The sequence below is a fragment of the Notamacropus eugenii genome, chromosome 5 (genome assembly GCF_028372415.1).
Source record: "Notamacropus eugenii isolate mMacEug1 chromosome 5, mMacEug1.pri_v2, whole genome shotgun sequence".
Classification (NCBI taxonomy): Eukaryota; Metazoa; Chordata; class Mammalia; order Diprotodontia; family Macropodidae; genus Notamacropus; species Notamacropus eugenii.
Window position 1 is genome coordinate 412207743 of NC_092876.1, and position 17560 is coordinate 412225302.

At 34.8% G+C, this 17560-nt stretch overlaps 1 protein-coding gene across 4 annotated transcripts in view; it reads left to right on the forward strand.

Moving 5' to 3' along the window:
* PRDM15 (PR/SET domain 15) overlaps window positions 1-17560 on the forward strand; it is a 171578-nt gene that overhangs the window by 125050 nt on the left and 28968 nt on the right. For all 4 annotated transcript variants that reach the window (XM_072614748.1, XM_072614746.1, XM_072614747.1 and 1 more), the window contains 4 exons: window positions 9350-9513; window positions 9982-10061; window positions 12904-13023; window positions 15341-15472. In XM_072614748.1, the coding sequence (XP_072470849.1) occupies window positions 9350-9513; window positions 9982-10061; window positions 12904-13023; window positions 15341-15472 (496 nt within the window). The remainder of the gene's footprint in view (window positions 1-9349; window positions 9514-9981; window positions 10062-12903; window positions 13024-15340; window positions 15473-17560) is intronic.

The window sequence follows — 17560 nt, forward strand, 5'->3', positions numbered from 1 at the left end:
AAGATGATCAGAATATATTGACTGATGTTTTTTTTTTGTGGTAATGAAACATGAAAGCTCTGACTTCTCACTAAGTAATGCACCCTAAAACCATTTTTTTCCCCACTAATCAGGTTTTTGATATGACAAACTGTAGGTGCACCTATCCTCTTCTTCACCCCATCGCTGGCAATCTAGTTCTGGAAAAGTTAAGGCAAATACTTATCAAAGCCCCTCATCCGAAGTGAGGTATATAATTCTCCAGTGATGGGAGCAAGATGAAGATGATAGCTGATTTGTAGACAACATAGTAAGGAGATGACCAGGAAATATACCAGCTATACCTAAGTAAAACAAGGGCATACATCAAAATTAGAGGACATAAAATTTGAGCAGTAGATATTCTTTCATTTGGTCTTTTTCCTGTGTATGGACAAGCCAAACATTTTTCAGTGATTACAAACAAAATTATCAGGAAGACCTCACTATCCAAAGTTAATCTTTCTTCCATTTGGACTCTTTACTGGATCACTGCCATTCAAGTGGCAAATATCTTTAGCAAGCATTTAATGCCTCATTTGAAGTTTATTTTCAGAGGGTCACTGAATGGGCTTTTTCCTGTTATTACATTGTTCAAGAAATTTCAAATGATAAGATACACTCAGTTGTAAAAGAGGCTTATTCTGCTTGATCAAATGCCTTTTTTTAAATCAACAAACAAGCACACCAGGATTCTCTACAGCTGTCAGTTAATTATGAAATGATAAAGATGTAATCCATTGTTGATTAATTCTTAAGATTTACTTACTCCCTACTGATGCCCTCAATACATATCCACTTGATTTGTATATAAATTGATAATTACTGATAATCTCTTGTTCAACTTTTTCAGTATTTGTGAAATCCAGTTTGGTATTTTCCCCATTTTTAGATACATTATATATTGGTCCCTCAGTATTCTCACAGTTGTATGAACTCTAACATGAATCTGCTGCCTGTATTCTTGGTTTTTTATTGTCTTTTGTGCTATTTCTATGTCTTCTACAAGGACATTTGGATCTGTCATTTTATGGTCCAAGTGCAGTGGTTCCATCATTTTAGATGAAGAAAACAGCTCATTGCCAAAAAAAGAATTTTTGTATAAGAACTCTTCATTTTCCTTCTGTTTGTAGACCTCTTTCCATTTTCATCCTTGAATTCTTCTAGGGTGTCTTTCCTTTGATCTCTTGACAAATTTTCTTTAAATTGACTTTTACCCCAAATTACTTCTCTATGTTTTATGAGAGATATTGGTCACTATCATCCATCATCTTTTTTTCATAATTTTTTTAAACCTAGCTCTGAGTGTCTTTTTAAAAGAAGATGAAAGAGATGGAGAATTGAAAAGTGCTAATTTTCCCAATTCCTTTCCCATCCATTCTTTAAAAAAAGCTCCCTCTGTTCATAGCTTTTGAAGTATTGGACTCATTACTTTCTGTTCCCAGCTGCTCCCAAGATACAGAGGGAGCTGAATCCACTTACCCATAGAACAGAAGTCAGTTGCATCAAGCATAGAATGCTGGTGATAAAAACACTCCCTTTGTCTCACTATCCTTCTTTTCTTTGTAAAAAGACAGCAGACAACAAGGAGAAGGAAACATTTTTTTTTTTAACAGGATAGACAGAAACACATAATTAATGAATTGTGAATGGGATGAACTCATCTGTAAAGTAGGATAGTAGAAAAGATTAGAAAAAAGAATCCAACAAAATATATTTATGACAGGAAACACACTTAAAATATAAAGATATATTCAGTATAACTATGTGTTTAGAATTAAAATAACAGGCTGGAGCAAAATATAGTATTCTTCAGTTGAACTCAAAAGCTGTGGTAGCAGTTTTAATCTTAGACAAGATAAAAAACAAAAATAGGCATGATTGAAAGACAGAAAACTACATTATGCTGAGATTCATCTATAAAATGCATATGCGCCTTAGCTTCAGGACACTTAAAGGAAAAGAATGAGTTATAGGGAAAAACCCATAGTATAACTAGTGAAAAATCTCAATATATATCCCTTCTTGAGCTAAACAAATCTAAGCAAAAACCTTTTTAAAGTTAAAAATGTGAATATAATTTGAAATAGGTTAGATATGATAGCTGTATTGATTACTGAATGGGAACAGAAGAGTATACATATTTTTCATTTGCAAGTGAATTTATGTATAAATTATTTTACACTTTTTACAGTTACTATTTACAAAAGTTTACTATGCATTTACTGCATAAAAAACAAATCTAGAAATACTTAGCACATCCTTTGCTAAGAGCAAGACAATAAAATTATATTTAACAAATGACCACTGAAGAAAAGATTAAAAATTAATTGATGTGTAACTCAATCTTAAATATTAAGAGCAAAGAACAACAAAAACCAAGGAAAAAAATCCAAAGAACAAAAGCAGAAAAAATAAAGAATTTCACTAAACATAACAATGAGACAATATATCGACTTTTCTGAGATGATGCCAAAACAGTACTAAAGGGATTTAAAAATTTTTTTAGACATTATAATCAGCTAAAGAGAAAAAGAGAATAAATGGATGAATTGAGCATGATGCTGAAAAATGTGTATCACTAATACCTTTTAAAAAAGCAAGATTAAATAGCGAAATCACAAAAATCAAAGAAGTGATTAACAAAATTGAAAGCTAAAAAACTGCAGAAAACACTGAATCATTAAAAGCATAAGAAGGTAAACATGAAAGGTGGAGGCAGCAGGCAATGCTTGAAACTTGCTCTTTTCAGAATTGGTTGAAAGATGAAAGAATATATATATGTATATGTATGTATGCATGTGTGTATGTTTATACACACACACACACACACACACACACTCAGTTGGGTATAGAAATCTATCTTACCCAACCGGGAAGTAGGAGGAGAAAGGGATGAAGGGTGGAGTAAGGGAAGCAGTGGTCAGAAGCAGAACATATTTGGGGAGGGACAGAATAAAAAAAGAGGGATGAATAAACAGAAGAAAATAGGCTAGAAGGAAATACAGTTAGTCGTGACCGCTATCACTCATAAAACAGAAGCAAACAGCAGAATAGAAACCAAAATCCAACAATATGTTATTTATAAGAAACACACTTAAAACAGAGAGTCACATAGCAAGTAAAATAAAGGACTGAAACAAAATCTGGTATGCTTCAGGTGACGTGAAGAAAGGCAAGAGTAGGCAATCGTGATCTCTTACAAAGAGAAACCAAAAATAAACCAATTAAAACAAATAATCAGGGAAACTACATTTTGCTAAAAGGTACCATAGACAGTGAAACTACATCAGTACAAGGTATATATGCACCAAATGGCAGAGCATCTGTTTTCATCAAGGACAAGTTAAACAATTACAGGAGGAAAACAGACAGTAAAACTGTATTAGTAGGGGAACCCAACTTTCTTCTCTCAGATATAGATCCATCTAATAATAATATAAGAAAGAAGTTAAAGAGACAGAATTTTAGAAATGTGAGATACGATAGACCTCTTGAGAAAACTGAATGGGAATAGACAGGAGTTTATCTTTTTCTCAGCTGTAGATAGCCCCTTCATAAAAATTGACCACATATTGGAGCATAAAAACCTCACAACCAAATGCAGAAAAGCAGTAATATTAAATGACTCCTTTTCAGACCATCATGTAATAAAAAAATGCGTTCAATAAAGGGTCATGGAACTACAAATTAAAAATTAATTGGAAACTAAATAATCTAATCCTAAAGAATGAGAGGGTCAAAAATCAAATAGAAACAATATAATTTAATTAAAGAGAATGACAACAGTGAGACAGTGTACCAGAATTTACGGAATGCAACCAAAGCATTATCTGTAATGGGGATAAATTAGATGTCTTCCCAGTAAGATCAGGAATGAAATAATGATGGCCGTGGTGATAATTCACCATTATTATCCATAATTGTACTAAATGGTAGCTATTGCAATAAAACAAGAAAAAAGAAATAGAAGGATTAAGAAAAGGCATTGAGAAAACAAAGCTATCAGATATGATTGTATATTTAGAACAACTTTAACTAAGTTGCATGATATAAAATAAATGCACATAAATCATCAGCGTTTCTATGTATTGCCCACAGAACGTACCAGGAAGAGATAGAGAAATTACATTTAAAATTACTGTAGACATTAGAAAATACTTGGGAGGTTGCTTGTCAGGACATAACCAGGAACTATATGAACACAATTACAAAACACTTTTCACACAAATAAAGACAGATTTAGCCAATTGGAGAAATATTTAATATTCATGTGTAAGCTGAACCAATATAATAAAATTGACAGTACTACCTAAATTAATTTACTTATTCAGTGCCATGCTAACTAAACTACCAAAGAATTACGTTATAATAATGATAGACCTTATTTGGAAGGGCAAAAAGTCAAGAATGTCAAGGGAATCAATAAAAAAAGTAAAGAAAGGTAGACTAGCAATGCCAGATTTCAATCTATATTACAAAAAAATTATTTTCGAAACAATTTGGTACTAGCTAAGAAATAGAATGGTGGATTGATGGAATAGATTGCACAATTTATAGTACTAAAATACCATAGGAATCTAGTCCTTAATAAATACAAGTATTCAAACTTTGGGGGACAGAGCTCACTATTTGACAATTGCTGAGGAAACTGGAAAACTTTGGCATGAAACTAGGCATAGACCAATATCTCACTGAGACAAGGTTAAAAGAGATACATGACTTAGACCATGGGTGAGGAACCTACAACCTCGAGGCCACATGTGGCCCTCTAGGTCCAACCTTCATAGAACATAGCTCCTTAATAAAAAGATTTGTTCTGTAAAACTTAGATTCAGTGAAAGGGCTGCACTCAAGGACCTAGAAGGCCACATGGGCAAGCAATTATTAGGAATTAAGCAAGGTTTGACTGTTTACATTCTTATAGTACATATAATCATTGAGAATTCTATTTTGATTAGGGGAACTGAGAGGTAATCTCATTGGATTGAAGGCCTGGGAGTGATTCTTCTCTGTTTTAATGATTTCAAAAGAAGGATGGAAAGGGTGGAGAACAGAAACACAGGGGAAAAGGGGAGAAGGGAAAAAAAAACTAGAGGACATTATCCTACATAAATTGAGTATACAAAGGGAAGTCTCTATAATGGGAGTGGGGGGAAAGGGAAACACTTGAACCTTACTGTCATCTGTTCAACACACTCATGTGCGCGCGCGCGCGCACACACACACACACAGAGTTGGGTGGGAAAATACATTTTACACAATACAGGAGGGAAAGGAGTTCCTGGAAAAGGCAGGGGGAAGGGAATTCAGAAGAAGAATAGATTAAGGTGGGATAAGTCAGAAGGAATACAAACTCTTAAATAGAGGGAAACAAAAGGAAAGAAAAATATAATAGAATAGGATCAAGGGAAATATAGTTAACAATCTTAACTTTGATTGTGAATAGGATGAACTCACCCATAAAACCAGAGAGAATAGATAGCAAAATGGATTACAAACCAGAATCCAACAATACGTTGTTTACAATAAATTTAAAGAGAAATATACACTTTTAATAGAAGGGGCAGGAGGAGAATCTATTTTGCTTCAGCTAAAATAAAAAATTCATGGGTAATTATCACGATCTCAGAAAAAGCAAAATAGACCTAATTAAAAGAGATAAATAGGGAAACAACATTCTGCTAAAAGGTATGACAATGAGTTAATATCAGTACTAAACATATATTTACCACATGAAATAGCATCTAAATTCTTAAATGAAAAATGAGTTATAGAAACAGATTGTGAAATATAATAATTATAATCTCAATTTACATCAGACCTAAATAAATCTTTTAAAAAAAGGTGGTGAGGGGAAAGTTAAGGATCTGAATAAAATTTTAGAAAAATTGGCTGAGACCTGTGGAGAATATTGTGGGAATAGAGGGGGATAGAACTATTTCTGATCTGTGCTTGTCGCCTTCACAAAAACTGACTGTGTATAAGTGTATGAACAACCTCACAATGCGATAAAAATTACATTCAATAACATCTTTGGAGAAAAGATGACAAGTTCATTAGAAACTGCCAGCACTATAAAATGGATGGGCCAAAGAACAAATAGAAACGGTAATTTCACCAAAGATAATGAGATAATATACCACATGTTTTGGTATGCAACCAAATCAGACCTTAGGAGAAAGTTTATATCTCTAAACATTTTCATCAGTGAAAGAGGGGGAGAAAATAGCAGATAATGAATTTATATCTGTTAATGTTTTTTTGGAAAAAAAAGAGAACAAATAGATCAAGGAATTGGACATGCAACTAATAAAACAAGAATACCATCCAATTAAAAAATCCAATTGAAATTCTAAAAATCAAAGGAGAGATTAAGAAAACTAAAAGCAAAATACCCAAGAAATAAATAAAACTAGGGGCTCTTTAAGAAAAATTGATTTTTAAAGAGAAAGAAGAAAAATCACATTACCAGTATCAAAAATGAAAAACATGAATTTACAATTAATGAAAAAGAAATAAAAGCAATTATTAGGAGGTATAAGTAAAGAAGGGATCCTACCAAATTCCTTCTGTGACATAAATAAAGGTTTGATATTTAAACCAAGGAGAGTCAAAATGGAAAAAGAAAACTATAGACCAATATCCCTTATGAATATTGATACAAAAGTTTTAAATAAAATATTAGCAAGGAGACTACAACTATACATCACAAAGGTCATCCACTGTGCCTAGGTTGGACTTATATCAGGAATGAATGACTGGTTCAGTATTGGAAAAACTATAAACATAACTGACCATATTTTTATCAAAAAGAACCAAAAAGTCATATGATTATTTCAGTAAATAAGAGCTGTTCTTCAGTAGATAATGGTCAAAAGATGCAAATTGTTTTCAAGGAAAGAAATCTAAGCTATCAATGCAGACTAAAGCAATTCTGATGTTTCACCTCACTCCAATATGATTGGCGGGGGCAGCTAGGTGCACCAGTGAAGAAGTCAGGAGGACCTGAGTTCAGATCTCACCTCAGACACTTGACACTAGCTGTGTGACCTTGGGCAAGTCACTTAACCCCAAATTGCCTCATCCTGGGTCATCTCCAGTCATCCTGATGAATATTTGGTCACTGGATTCAGACAGCTCTGGAGGAGAAGTAAGGCTGGTGACCTGCACAGCCCTCCCTCACTCAAAACAAAGTCAAGTGCAAGTCATGTCATTATTTCTCTGATGGCATGGTCTTCTTTGGCAACAAAGGATGAACACACACAATATGATTGGCGATGCTCTTTACAGAATATAACAACCATTCTTGTAAAAACCCAGATCAAAATATGTAGTGAGGCTACATAGACCATTCCAGTAAGATTCAGGGATAAAGCAAGAATGTTCATTACTACTACTGTGATTCGATATGTACAGAGTAGACATGTGAATCACCTCAAAGACAAGAAAAGGGAATTGAGGAAATATGGTTAGGCAAAGGAGAAACAAAATGATCACTTTTGACAGGTGATAAAGATTATATCCCCACATCCCACAGCCACACTGCTTTTAGACTTCTTTGAACCACTTTGTCATGCCTTCAATCCTCAGGAAATCTCATTCTGCAAGACTGAATCTGTCTACTGTTAACATCTCCGCAGTACTTTCTGCCCTTCTGATTAGATCCTCTGAGTAAGAGAGTAGGGCCATGGGCTCCATAAAGAGGCTCAGCAGTCTTCTCCCCATTTCCTACCAGTTACACTGCTTTTGGACATCTTTAGATTTCTCCAACATTTCCCCTTGCTAATTTCTCATTTCTACCTGTTTTTCAGCTTCCTTCAATTGTTATTAGACCCATTAGACTATAATCTCCTCAAAGGCAGGGGCTGTCTTTTTTTTTTTTTACTTGTACTTATATCCCCAATGTTTAGCATAGTGCCTGGCACACTTCATAAGTATTTATTGACTCACTGACTGAAAATAAACTTTTTCCACTTATGACCCCATCAGCACCTACAGCGTCAACTAGAAACTAAATTAGAACAATTAGTAATTTCAGCAAAGTTGTAGGACACAAATTAAATCCATACGAATAATCAGCACTTCTGTCCATCACCAACATAATTCAACACAAAGAAAATTTTATTTAGAATAGCTACAGAATATTTAAAATACTTAGGAACATTCTTACCAAGATACACACAGAAACTATATGAATACAACTCTTAATATAAGAAAATGAAACAAACCTCAATAACTAGAGATTTATTACTCTGAGACAATTTTTACCTAAATTAACATACTAAATTAGTGTTGTATCAAGTAAAGTCAGCAAGTATTTATCCAGTACCCAAGGATTCCCTTAAGGGGCTAGAAAAAATAAAAACAAAATTCATTTGGCAAAATAAAGGTGAAAATTGTCAAGAGAGATAGTGAAAAATAAAGTAGAAAGAGGACCTCACAATATTAGATCTCAAACTGTTCCACTAGCAGTGATCATCAAAACACTTTGATGCTGATTAAGAAATAGAAAGGTGCCTCAGTGGACTAGCTTAGGTACATATTTTTCATGAGTTGTAATTTGTAGCAGAATAGGTTAATCTTTCTTTTCTTTTAAATGTTTTTAACACAACCTATAGTGCATAAAGATGGAGTTGGTACCCTAGAAAGCTACATTACTAAAATCTGCTTAGGTTGCACATAATGATTCCAGAAATGTCACCATTACCAATTCATTCATTTAGGTTAAGTTGGAAATTCAGTATTAAAATGCAGGTGATTCCCAGTAGCTGTATAATGATATAAACTTATTAAATTTAAGTTATTTACATCCTAGAGTAAAATCAGATTTGTTAGCAAATCTATGGTGTAATGAGACATAATAGGTAGTTTTTTTCTATGCAGTGATTGGGGAGGAAGGGATATAACATGGGATAAACTTAAGAACAGATCTAAATGAGATCTACGTTGATAGACTCTAAACACCAAAGGGCATTGCTAATGACATTGTGAAGTATGGAGATACCAAAAGAATGTAAAAAGGGAAGATGGAAGGGTACAGAATATGAACTTTATAGACCATGTCCTTTGTGTCCTAATTGTCTCCTAACTTGGAAAAGAGAACAAGATTTAGACTCAAAGATGCAGTTATGTCTTGGAAGTCACCTTGTAGGCTGAAGCCATTTCACCTATATAAGAGAATTTGTGTTTTAAACTTGCCTGGGTCTGTAATTTAACATTTCTTTGGCCAAAAAGGGTAGCTTTTCTGTACCTTAGGATGTAAGACATCAAAGTTTTTCCTACCTTTCCTGTTCTTTGCCGCTTCATTTATTATTGGTACATTCCACAGCTGACATTTGGCAGAGGGAAAGAGTACCTCAAGCATATCATGGAGGTCCACAAGGAAAAAGGCTATGGCTGTAGTATCTGCAACAGACGATTTGCCCTTAAAGCGACTTATCATGCCCATATGGTTATTCACCGGGAGAACCTGCCTGACCCCAATGTACAGAAGTAAGGCCTTTTGTGACAAAAATGTTACCTCTTGATGGTTGTTTTATGGTTGGTATTGTGGTTGAGAGGGATGGTTGTACTTTCATATTAACTATTTTATTGAGTAATTTGCAGGACCTCAACATTTTTATCAGAGATGTGGCTAATACACACATTTATTCACTTTATAGTGTCAACAAGAAGTTAAAAAATACAGTAGTGTGATATGATTTATTTCCTTATTCGCTTCTCCATTGTTGTACAGATAATTATACTTCTTAAACACTTCAGGAACAGATGAAGTTTAGCCGTGTACATGCCTTTTTGTATTTGTGCTTATTTAGATGAAGTTTGAAAAATCTATTTAATATTTTGTTTACTTTATTTTCAGTTAATAAACAATAAATAAAATTTCAGTTTTATTGCAAATTACTAAAATAATGTCTGTATGTGAGGTCACTGTCCAATAGGCTTTTTCTCTTGTTTTAGGTACATTCATCCATGTGAAATTTGTGGAAGAATCTTTAATAGCATAGGAAACTTGGAACGACATAAGCTAATACACACAGGTATTATAATTTAAACATATAGCTCTATGCTGCCTATTTCTAATATTAACACATTCCTTAACTGTTTAATTATAATCTTAGTGGGAAAATTGTTTAGTAACGTACTATGAGTTGTAAGGATAATTAATAAATCATTTATATAGAATTTTAAGGTTTGCAAAATTCCTCAAATCAGCTCTTTGAAGTAGGTAATATAAATATTCTTATTTGCATCTTACAGAAGAGGAAGCTGAGGCTCCGGCCGATTAAGTGATGTAGTTGCCTTCACAAAACTACTAAGGGTCAGAGGCAAATCTCTGATACCTCTCTAAAATTCTCTCCTGTAATAAGCAGGGAATTGAAAGTTCTGGAGACTGAATCCCTTAGCTTAAAAATGCTGTGCGGTTTTTTTCTAGATTTTGAAGAATTACCCCAGCATTTGTGGCCAAGACATTACTCTTTATTAATTGCATTTGCAATGGGAGAGACACTCAAACACAGACACAGTGTCTTAGTGTCACCAGGAAGCTCTGCTGTGTGTCTGGGGAAGGCAAATGATTTTTATAATCTTGTGGAAACAAAATCAAATGAGGGAAGTACAAAGTTAGGGTGAGGGCGCAACAATTTTTAGGAAACTGATGAGAGTCAATTAAGTTTGGTGACCAAGGAGGTTTTTTTGTAATATTCTAAGGAAGGTAAAATATTCACACATCATTGATTACAGCAGTCTAAGCAAGTGCTTATCCATTGTTTTAAAGATGGAGCAGGGTTTTTAATGGGAAAAGTTTCTAATAGTGGTAGACCTTTCAAGCAGTTGTCAGGCTCCCCAGAAGCACAACAAAGTGAAATTCCACATCATCTCTCTTTTTTATGCTTATAGAGTACAAATGTCATTACTGAAAATCAGGGACAAGTAATTCTGTAAAGGTCAAAGACAGCAATGTGCACATAATTTCTTTGGGAGAGATTATTGCTAGTAGTTGTCTGGAAGAAGGGATAGGAAAGGCAGCAACCACTAAGCACATCCTCAAAGATTAGGACATTGATTCAGGTAAGGAAAGTGAAGTTGTCTTCTGTGATCCACCTCTTGGCTTTCTGAGGCCTGGCTAGTTACCCATCCAGAGGAACAGCTCTTCTCATGACTCCTCATGACTATCTCTAAGGTTTTCAGGGGAAGAAGAGGTACAGATCCAGAATTGTTGTCCTCATATGGCACAGAACTCCCATGGCTAACCAGGACATAATCTATCATGTTTGGGAGGAGCAGAGCAAGGCTTACCTGTTCCTATCTGGATAGATTTAGGTGTTTGGCAACTTGCTAAATGAAAGTCACAAAGACATCATCAGTCCTGGGTTTGAAAGTTTCATTTGTGCCATCCCTTCAGATTAGATCTGGTGGCTCCTCAAGAAAAGGAACATTTCCATGTGGAAAGCCCTTTCTACTTTACCGAGGTGTTGATAGTAATGAAAACTGGGTTACAGAACCTTTGATTGGGATTTCAGGGAATTCTTACATTCATTGACTTTCACATGAACCCCATTACTACCTGGCACATTGTACTAGTATATGGAGCATTAACAGTAATTCAAGATGTCACCAAGTAGTTGTAGGTCAGAAAAAGAGTTACTCATTAAAATTTTATGCGTAACAAATCCAGTTTTTCTAATGGTAAGGTATCTGGCTTTTTAAATTTGATTTCTGCAAAATTTCTGCTGTCCCATTTAAATTCCATTTTGTCATTCTCTTGCTCCTGAAACTTAGTCTCAGGACAGTAGAAATGTTAGATCAATAGTACCTAAGGGATTTCCTTTATAATTTGTACTTTAAATTGAACATCTCTTTCATTGCTGATGTGTTTATCTCATGAGGCAAGTTAGCAAATCTAAGAATTCATTCTTTCAGGAGTATTTCACTAATTGTTACAATGTTTCTATGCCAGGATAGACCAAAACATCCTGAATACATGTCCAATTGGAAAAATTCTCATTCATTCTTATTCAGGGCTTTATCTTTCTAAGGATTAATTAATCATGTATATAGAAGAGAAGGTTGCGGAGGGAAAGTGCTAGCATTGAACCATGAAAAGAGTAGTTGAAATGAAAACTTTTAATTTTTTCTCATATTAATTCCACTTTTTCTCTGGCCTTTTCTTTATATTAACTTAATTCTTTGGGCTTATATTTTTTTTCCTTACAGTTTCTTAAGCACATTATTTCTCATTACTTTTCTCTCTCTTAGAATATAAAATTTTGTTTCAATTTGGAACATTCATAGAGTTGTCCTAAGTATAAAATTAGTAGTATTTAAAAAATGGACAAGTTCAAGGACTATTCAGGATCTACAATCAATAAACTAACAAGTGTTTTGAGGAAGCAGGGTTTCTCCCTTTGTACAAAATCCTATTCACACAATGCACTAGCCAGTACAATAGAAGTGATAGCCATCTATAGCTAACAAAAATACCATAACTAGGTTACTCTGAACAAAATATACATAACACAAATGAGACACTGCTGAGTTTGTGTAGGGTCAGGGCTCACAATCTTGAATGACGCCCATCAAGACCCTCCAACCCATCTCACATATCTACCTTACAATAACCAGAACCCAAACAAGCTAACAGTCAGACAGATGAGCCAGCTTCCTCAGGAAACATGTGTTTTAGGAGGCAAGTTGGTTATAAGAAGACCAAAATGATGATTGTAAATAAAGGAGTAGTGCACTAAATAGATTTGTCACTAATTAATTCAGCTTTCAGACCTGAGTACATATTTTGAACACATCTATCTTATTATGTAGTTTTGTGGCTTACTCATTAGTTTGAATTTTGACGCTTAATTTAAATAATTTAATTTTTTAAAGGTGTAAAAAGTCATGCATGTGAACAATGTGGTAAATCCTTTGCCAGAAAAGATATGCTCAAAGAACACATGAGAGTGCATGATAACATCAGGGAATACTTATGTGCAGAATGTGGAAAAGGTAGGTATGTCATTCTATTTAATGTAATTCACTTACAATGCATGCAGGAAGTAAACAGTGGTGCTAATCTAGTGCAGATATGGCAAAGTACGGTCAGCCCTCTCTACATCAGCTTCATTTAACTTTGATCTTGACTTGAAGCAACTGTTAAAATAAGAGTTGCAAAATTTTCCCTTCTCCTTATGTAGCCAAAATGCTATTTGTGACAGATACTTGGTCATATTCCAGGAGGCTAAGAAAAAACAATTTCCTTAGTCAGTAGACATACACATATCTGACACCCAAGGACTGCTTATTTTTGGAAAAACCTCCTTCACTTCCAGTTCTCGATTTTTTTCCTCCTAACAATAGTTAGAAATTGCTTCAAAGACTTTTGCTAGCTAGCTAGTGCCACAATTTAACCTAAAAATCACTAAAATGGGCCCAGAAATGGCAGATTGGCTTGTCATTCTTAGTAAAGAAATGTAGTCAACTCATATTAATTCAAACTCTGCTACTTTAATTTTATAATTCTTACAAGTATTAGGCTAAAGTTAATCTTTTCACTATCACTGAGAAAGGCTGACTAGGTGGAGAATTAGGAGACTGTGCCATGCAATTATTAATATAACAAATAGAAGGGCAGATATTTATCTACCTGAAAGGAAAAAAAAGGCCAAATGATTCTTTAAGCCACATAGGAGAACTCCTTGATAATAATAATGGCTTTTAAATATGTAAGTAAGATGCTACTGATATCTGGCCATTGAAAAAAAGGAGAGCTGTTACTCAGAGGCAGTATCTTTTGGCTAGCCACTAATACACATTGATAATTCAAATGGCAGAACTCTAAATAAAGACTATTATTCCTCAGGCTAGTATTCTGAAGGTTTGTTCTTTTGTAGGTAGGCACTGACTTGATTTCTCTATAGCCCATGAATGCCAAAAGTAATGAAATGGTATTTCTTTTAAACTAGTCTATAATTGGGACTTTTATACATTCAAATTGTTGAGGTTACAGTTACATATATTTGTAAATATAATATGCATATATGTACATACATATTTAAAATCCACACGATCATCTTTGTGTGATTAATTTTAAAATGTAGGTTTAAAGTTTCATATTAAAATATGCCTAATGGAATTTTGTTGCATTTAACAACCTCATTGCCTTTCAATGCTGTTCCCTTTTTAAATTAATATTAGATTTTATTTTCTTGAAAATACAAATAAAATTATTCAAAACTTTTAAAGCTACTTTTATTATTGCTTAACCTAATGTAGTTAGTTTAGAGCATTTAATTCCACAAGCTTTTGAGTTTTTAATTTTCTCCCCTTTCTTCCCTTCCCTCCTTCCCCAAGATGACATGCAATCTGATATAGGCTGTACATATTAAACATATTATCACATTAAATATATTCATGTTGCATATTAAACTTATTATCCCATTAGTCATGTTGTAAAGAAGACTTATAACCAATGGAATGAATCACAAGAAAAAACAGAAAGGAGTGAGAGCAGATAGTATGCTTTGATCTGTATTCAGACTCTGTAATTCTTTCTCTGGATGTGGACAAGACAGCACCTTCCATCATGAGCCTGCTGGAGCTGTCCTAGGTCCTTGCATTGCTGAGAAGAGCCAAGTCTATCAAAGTCACTCCTCGCACACTGTGGCTGTTACTGTGTACAGTGCTCTCCTGGTTCTGCTCCCCTCACTCAGCATCAGTTCATTTAAGCCTTTCCAGGTTTTTCTGAAGTCTGCTTGTTCTTCATTTCTTACTGCACAATAGTATTCCATTACATTCATATACCACAACTTGTTCAGCCAATGGTTGGGCATCCCCTCAATTTCCAGTTCCTGGCCACCACAAAAAGAGCTGCTATAAATATTTTTGTACATGTGGGTCCTTTTCCTATTTGTATGATACCAGTGGAATACAGTCCTAGAAGTGGTATTGCTGGGTCAAAGGGTATGCACCTTTTTATAGCCCTTTGAGCATAGTTCCAAATTACTCTCCACAATGGTTGGGATCAGTTCACAGCTCCACCAACATTGCATTAATATTCCAATTTTCCCATATCTTCTCTAGCATAAAATGTAGGTTTTTGATGATCCTAACTTAATAACTTTGTACCTGCGTTGCCAGTTCAAGGCTGGGTAAAAGATTTGATAAATCTGAATTCTGTCACAGACTAGGTGCCCTGAGAAGTTAGGTGTGATGAGTTTAAGGGTGGTTGATAAAAGAATTCATTTTTGCCACTAGTCTATGTATAGTGCCAAGGGCATGGCAGGATTTAGGCATTATATGCTTCTCTGTTTCTTTTTTCTCACAGGCATGAAAACCAAACATGCTCTTCGTCACCATATGAAACTTCATAAAGGTATCAAGGAATATGAATGCAAGGAGTGCCATAGGAAATTTGCTCAGAAGGTCAACATGTTGAAGCACTACAAAAGACATACGGGTCAGTGAGTAGCTCGAAAATAATAGGCTTTTCTTCTGTCTTTTCGTCTAGATAACCTAATTATTGGTCCATCAATGGCCAGGTGACTGGATTACATGAACTCTTGAAGTTCCTTCCATCTCAGTGCATTCTAACATTTCTTTAGCATGGCAAGGCAAATACACAGTGACTTATAGTTAATTAACTTAAAACCCGTTGAAGCGCCAACGTGATAGTCACAGCGCCTATGGCAGCCATGAATATGCTGGCCCAATTCTGAATGGCTAAATACAACAGACTCTCCACGTGAAAGACAGAACCAAAACATTTATTTAAACACCAGAAAGCCAAATCCATTGTATTAACCAAGAAATCTGTACACAATAACAGTGCAGAGGCTTCCCCCTGCTAGGACCTTCCCCCAAACCAGTTCCCGTAAACAAATCACAAACAAGCCCTTTCACTCATGCTAGTTGCTACCTTTCCCAGCTCTGACTGCTCTCTGACCAACTTCCCCTCAGCTCTGCTCTAGCTGTGCCTCTTCCTTTTCCACCCTTCCTGCTCCACCCCATTTTGTTCCATGTGACTTGACTCATGTGACTTAGACCTTACACTTCCATGTGACTTAAGCAGATCACATGGGCCTGTTAATGGAGGGGAAAGATTTTCCCACTAAGAAGCAAAATTATATTAGCAATAAGCAAAATGCATTATCAGTACACCCCTGTATGTCTATTTTCTATACTTAACATTATGAGAAATACATATAATAGGACGAGTTCATATTAGAGCTTTTTTAATTGACTAAAATTCTTGACCGAAACTCAGTTTTACACCTTTAATTCTGTGCTCATTTATTTTCAGAGTGATGACCTGAAGACACAGATCACAAAAGCAAAATATATTTATCTTTATTACACTAAATTAAACCCAGTGTTTATAGCATTCAATTAGCAGGGACTTAGAATAATATTCCCACTTATTGATATTTTGTTTGAACACATCAGTCACTTCACCAAAAACAACCCACCATCTGTAGTATCTTCTTATTTTAAAAAAAAGCTAAGCAGAATTACCTACTGCAGTGATTACAATCAACTATGCATGTAACTTTCCCTCTTTGTAATTATTTTTTAAAGGGAAGCAAAAATGGGAAATTTATTTAATCATTTGGAACCAATATTATCCATTGTATTTGATCTGTGGTATTACCTTTTAATGTTACCTGCATTTGCCTTTTCATAGATAAAGTGTGGGTTGTTCTTTTGGAACGTCACTCCTTAGTAATTCATAAAAATCTTTCTGTTTTTCCCTGAATTCTTCATATTCATTATTCCTTTATTTTGGAATGAACCTGTGATTTCATTGGTGAAAAGCTCTACCACTGAAGAAACTGTGTATTAATGCACTTTAGCACATGCAGCATACGAGGCACTTAGAAGTCATATCACTTCTCTAGGGTTACATAATCATGAAATGTCAATAAGTCAATAAGCATTTATGAAGCACCTACTATGTGTTCGCTGTGCTATGCACTAGGAATATGAACCAAAAGCTCTCTAGTAGCTCACAGAAGATAACATGGAAACAAATATACACAAACTATATGCAGGATTAATAGAAAATAGTTAAAAGAAGGAAGGCACTAGAATTAAAGGGGATAAGAAAGGCTTCTCATAGGAGATGGGATTTGGACTGGAACATGAAGTTAGTCAGGGGGCAGAGATGAGGAGGAAGTGCATTCTAGCACAGGGGACAGCCAGAGAAAATGCCTAAGGGACGAGAGATTGGAGTGTCTTCTTCAAGCAGCAGAAAGCAGATCAATGTCACTGGGTCAAGCCCTACATGGCAGAGAGTAAGATAATAGTATGATGATAATAATAGTAATAAATTAACATTTTTATAGCATTTCCTGTGTGCCAGGCACTGTGCTGAGCAGTGTATAAATGTTTCATTTTATCCTCACAACAACTCTGGCTAGCAGGTGCTATATTATCTCCGTTTTATAGATGAGGACAGTGAAGCAAACAGAGGTTAATCACTTTAACGGTTTGAATGGATTGGAGTGTCAAGAGTCTTGCAGCAGTCACACCAATCAGCAGATTACTG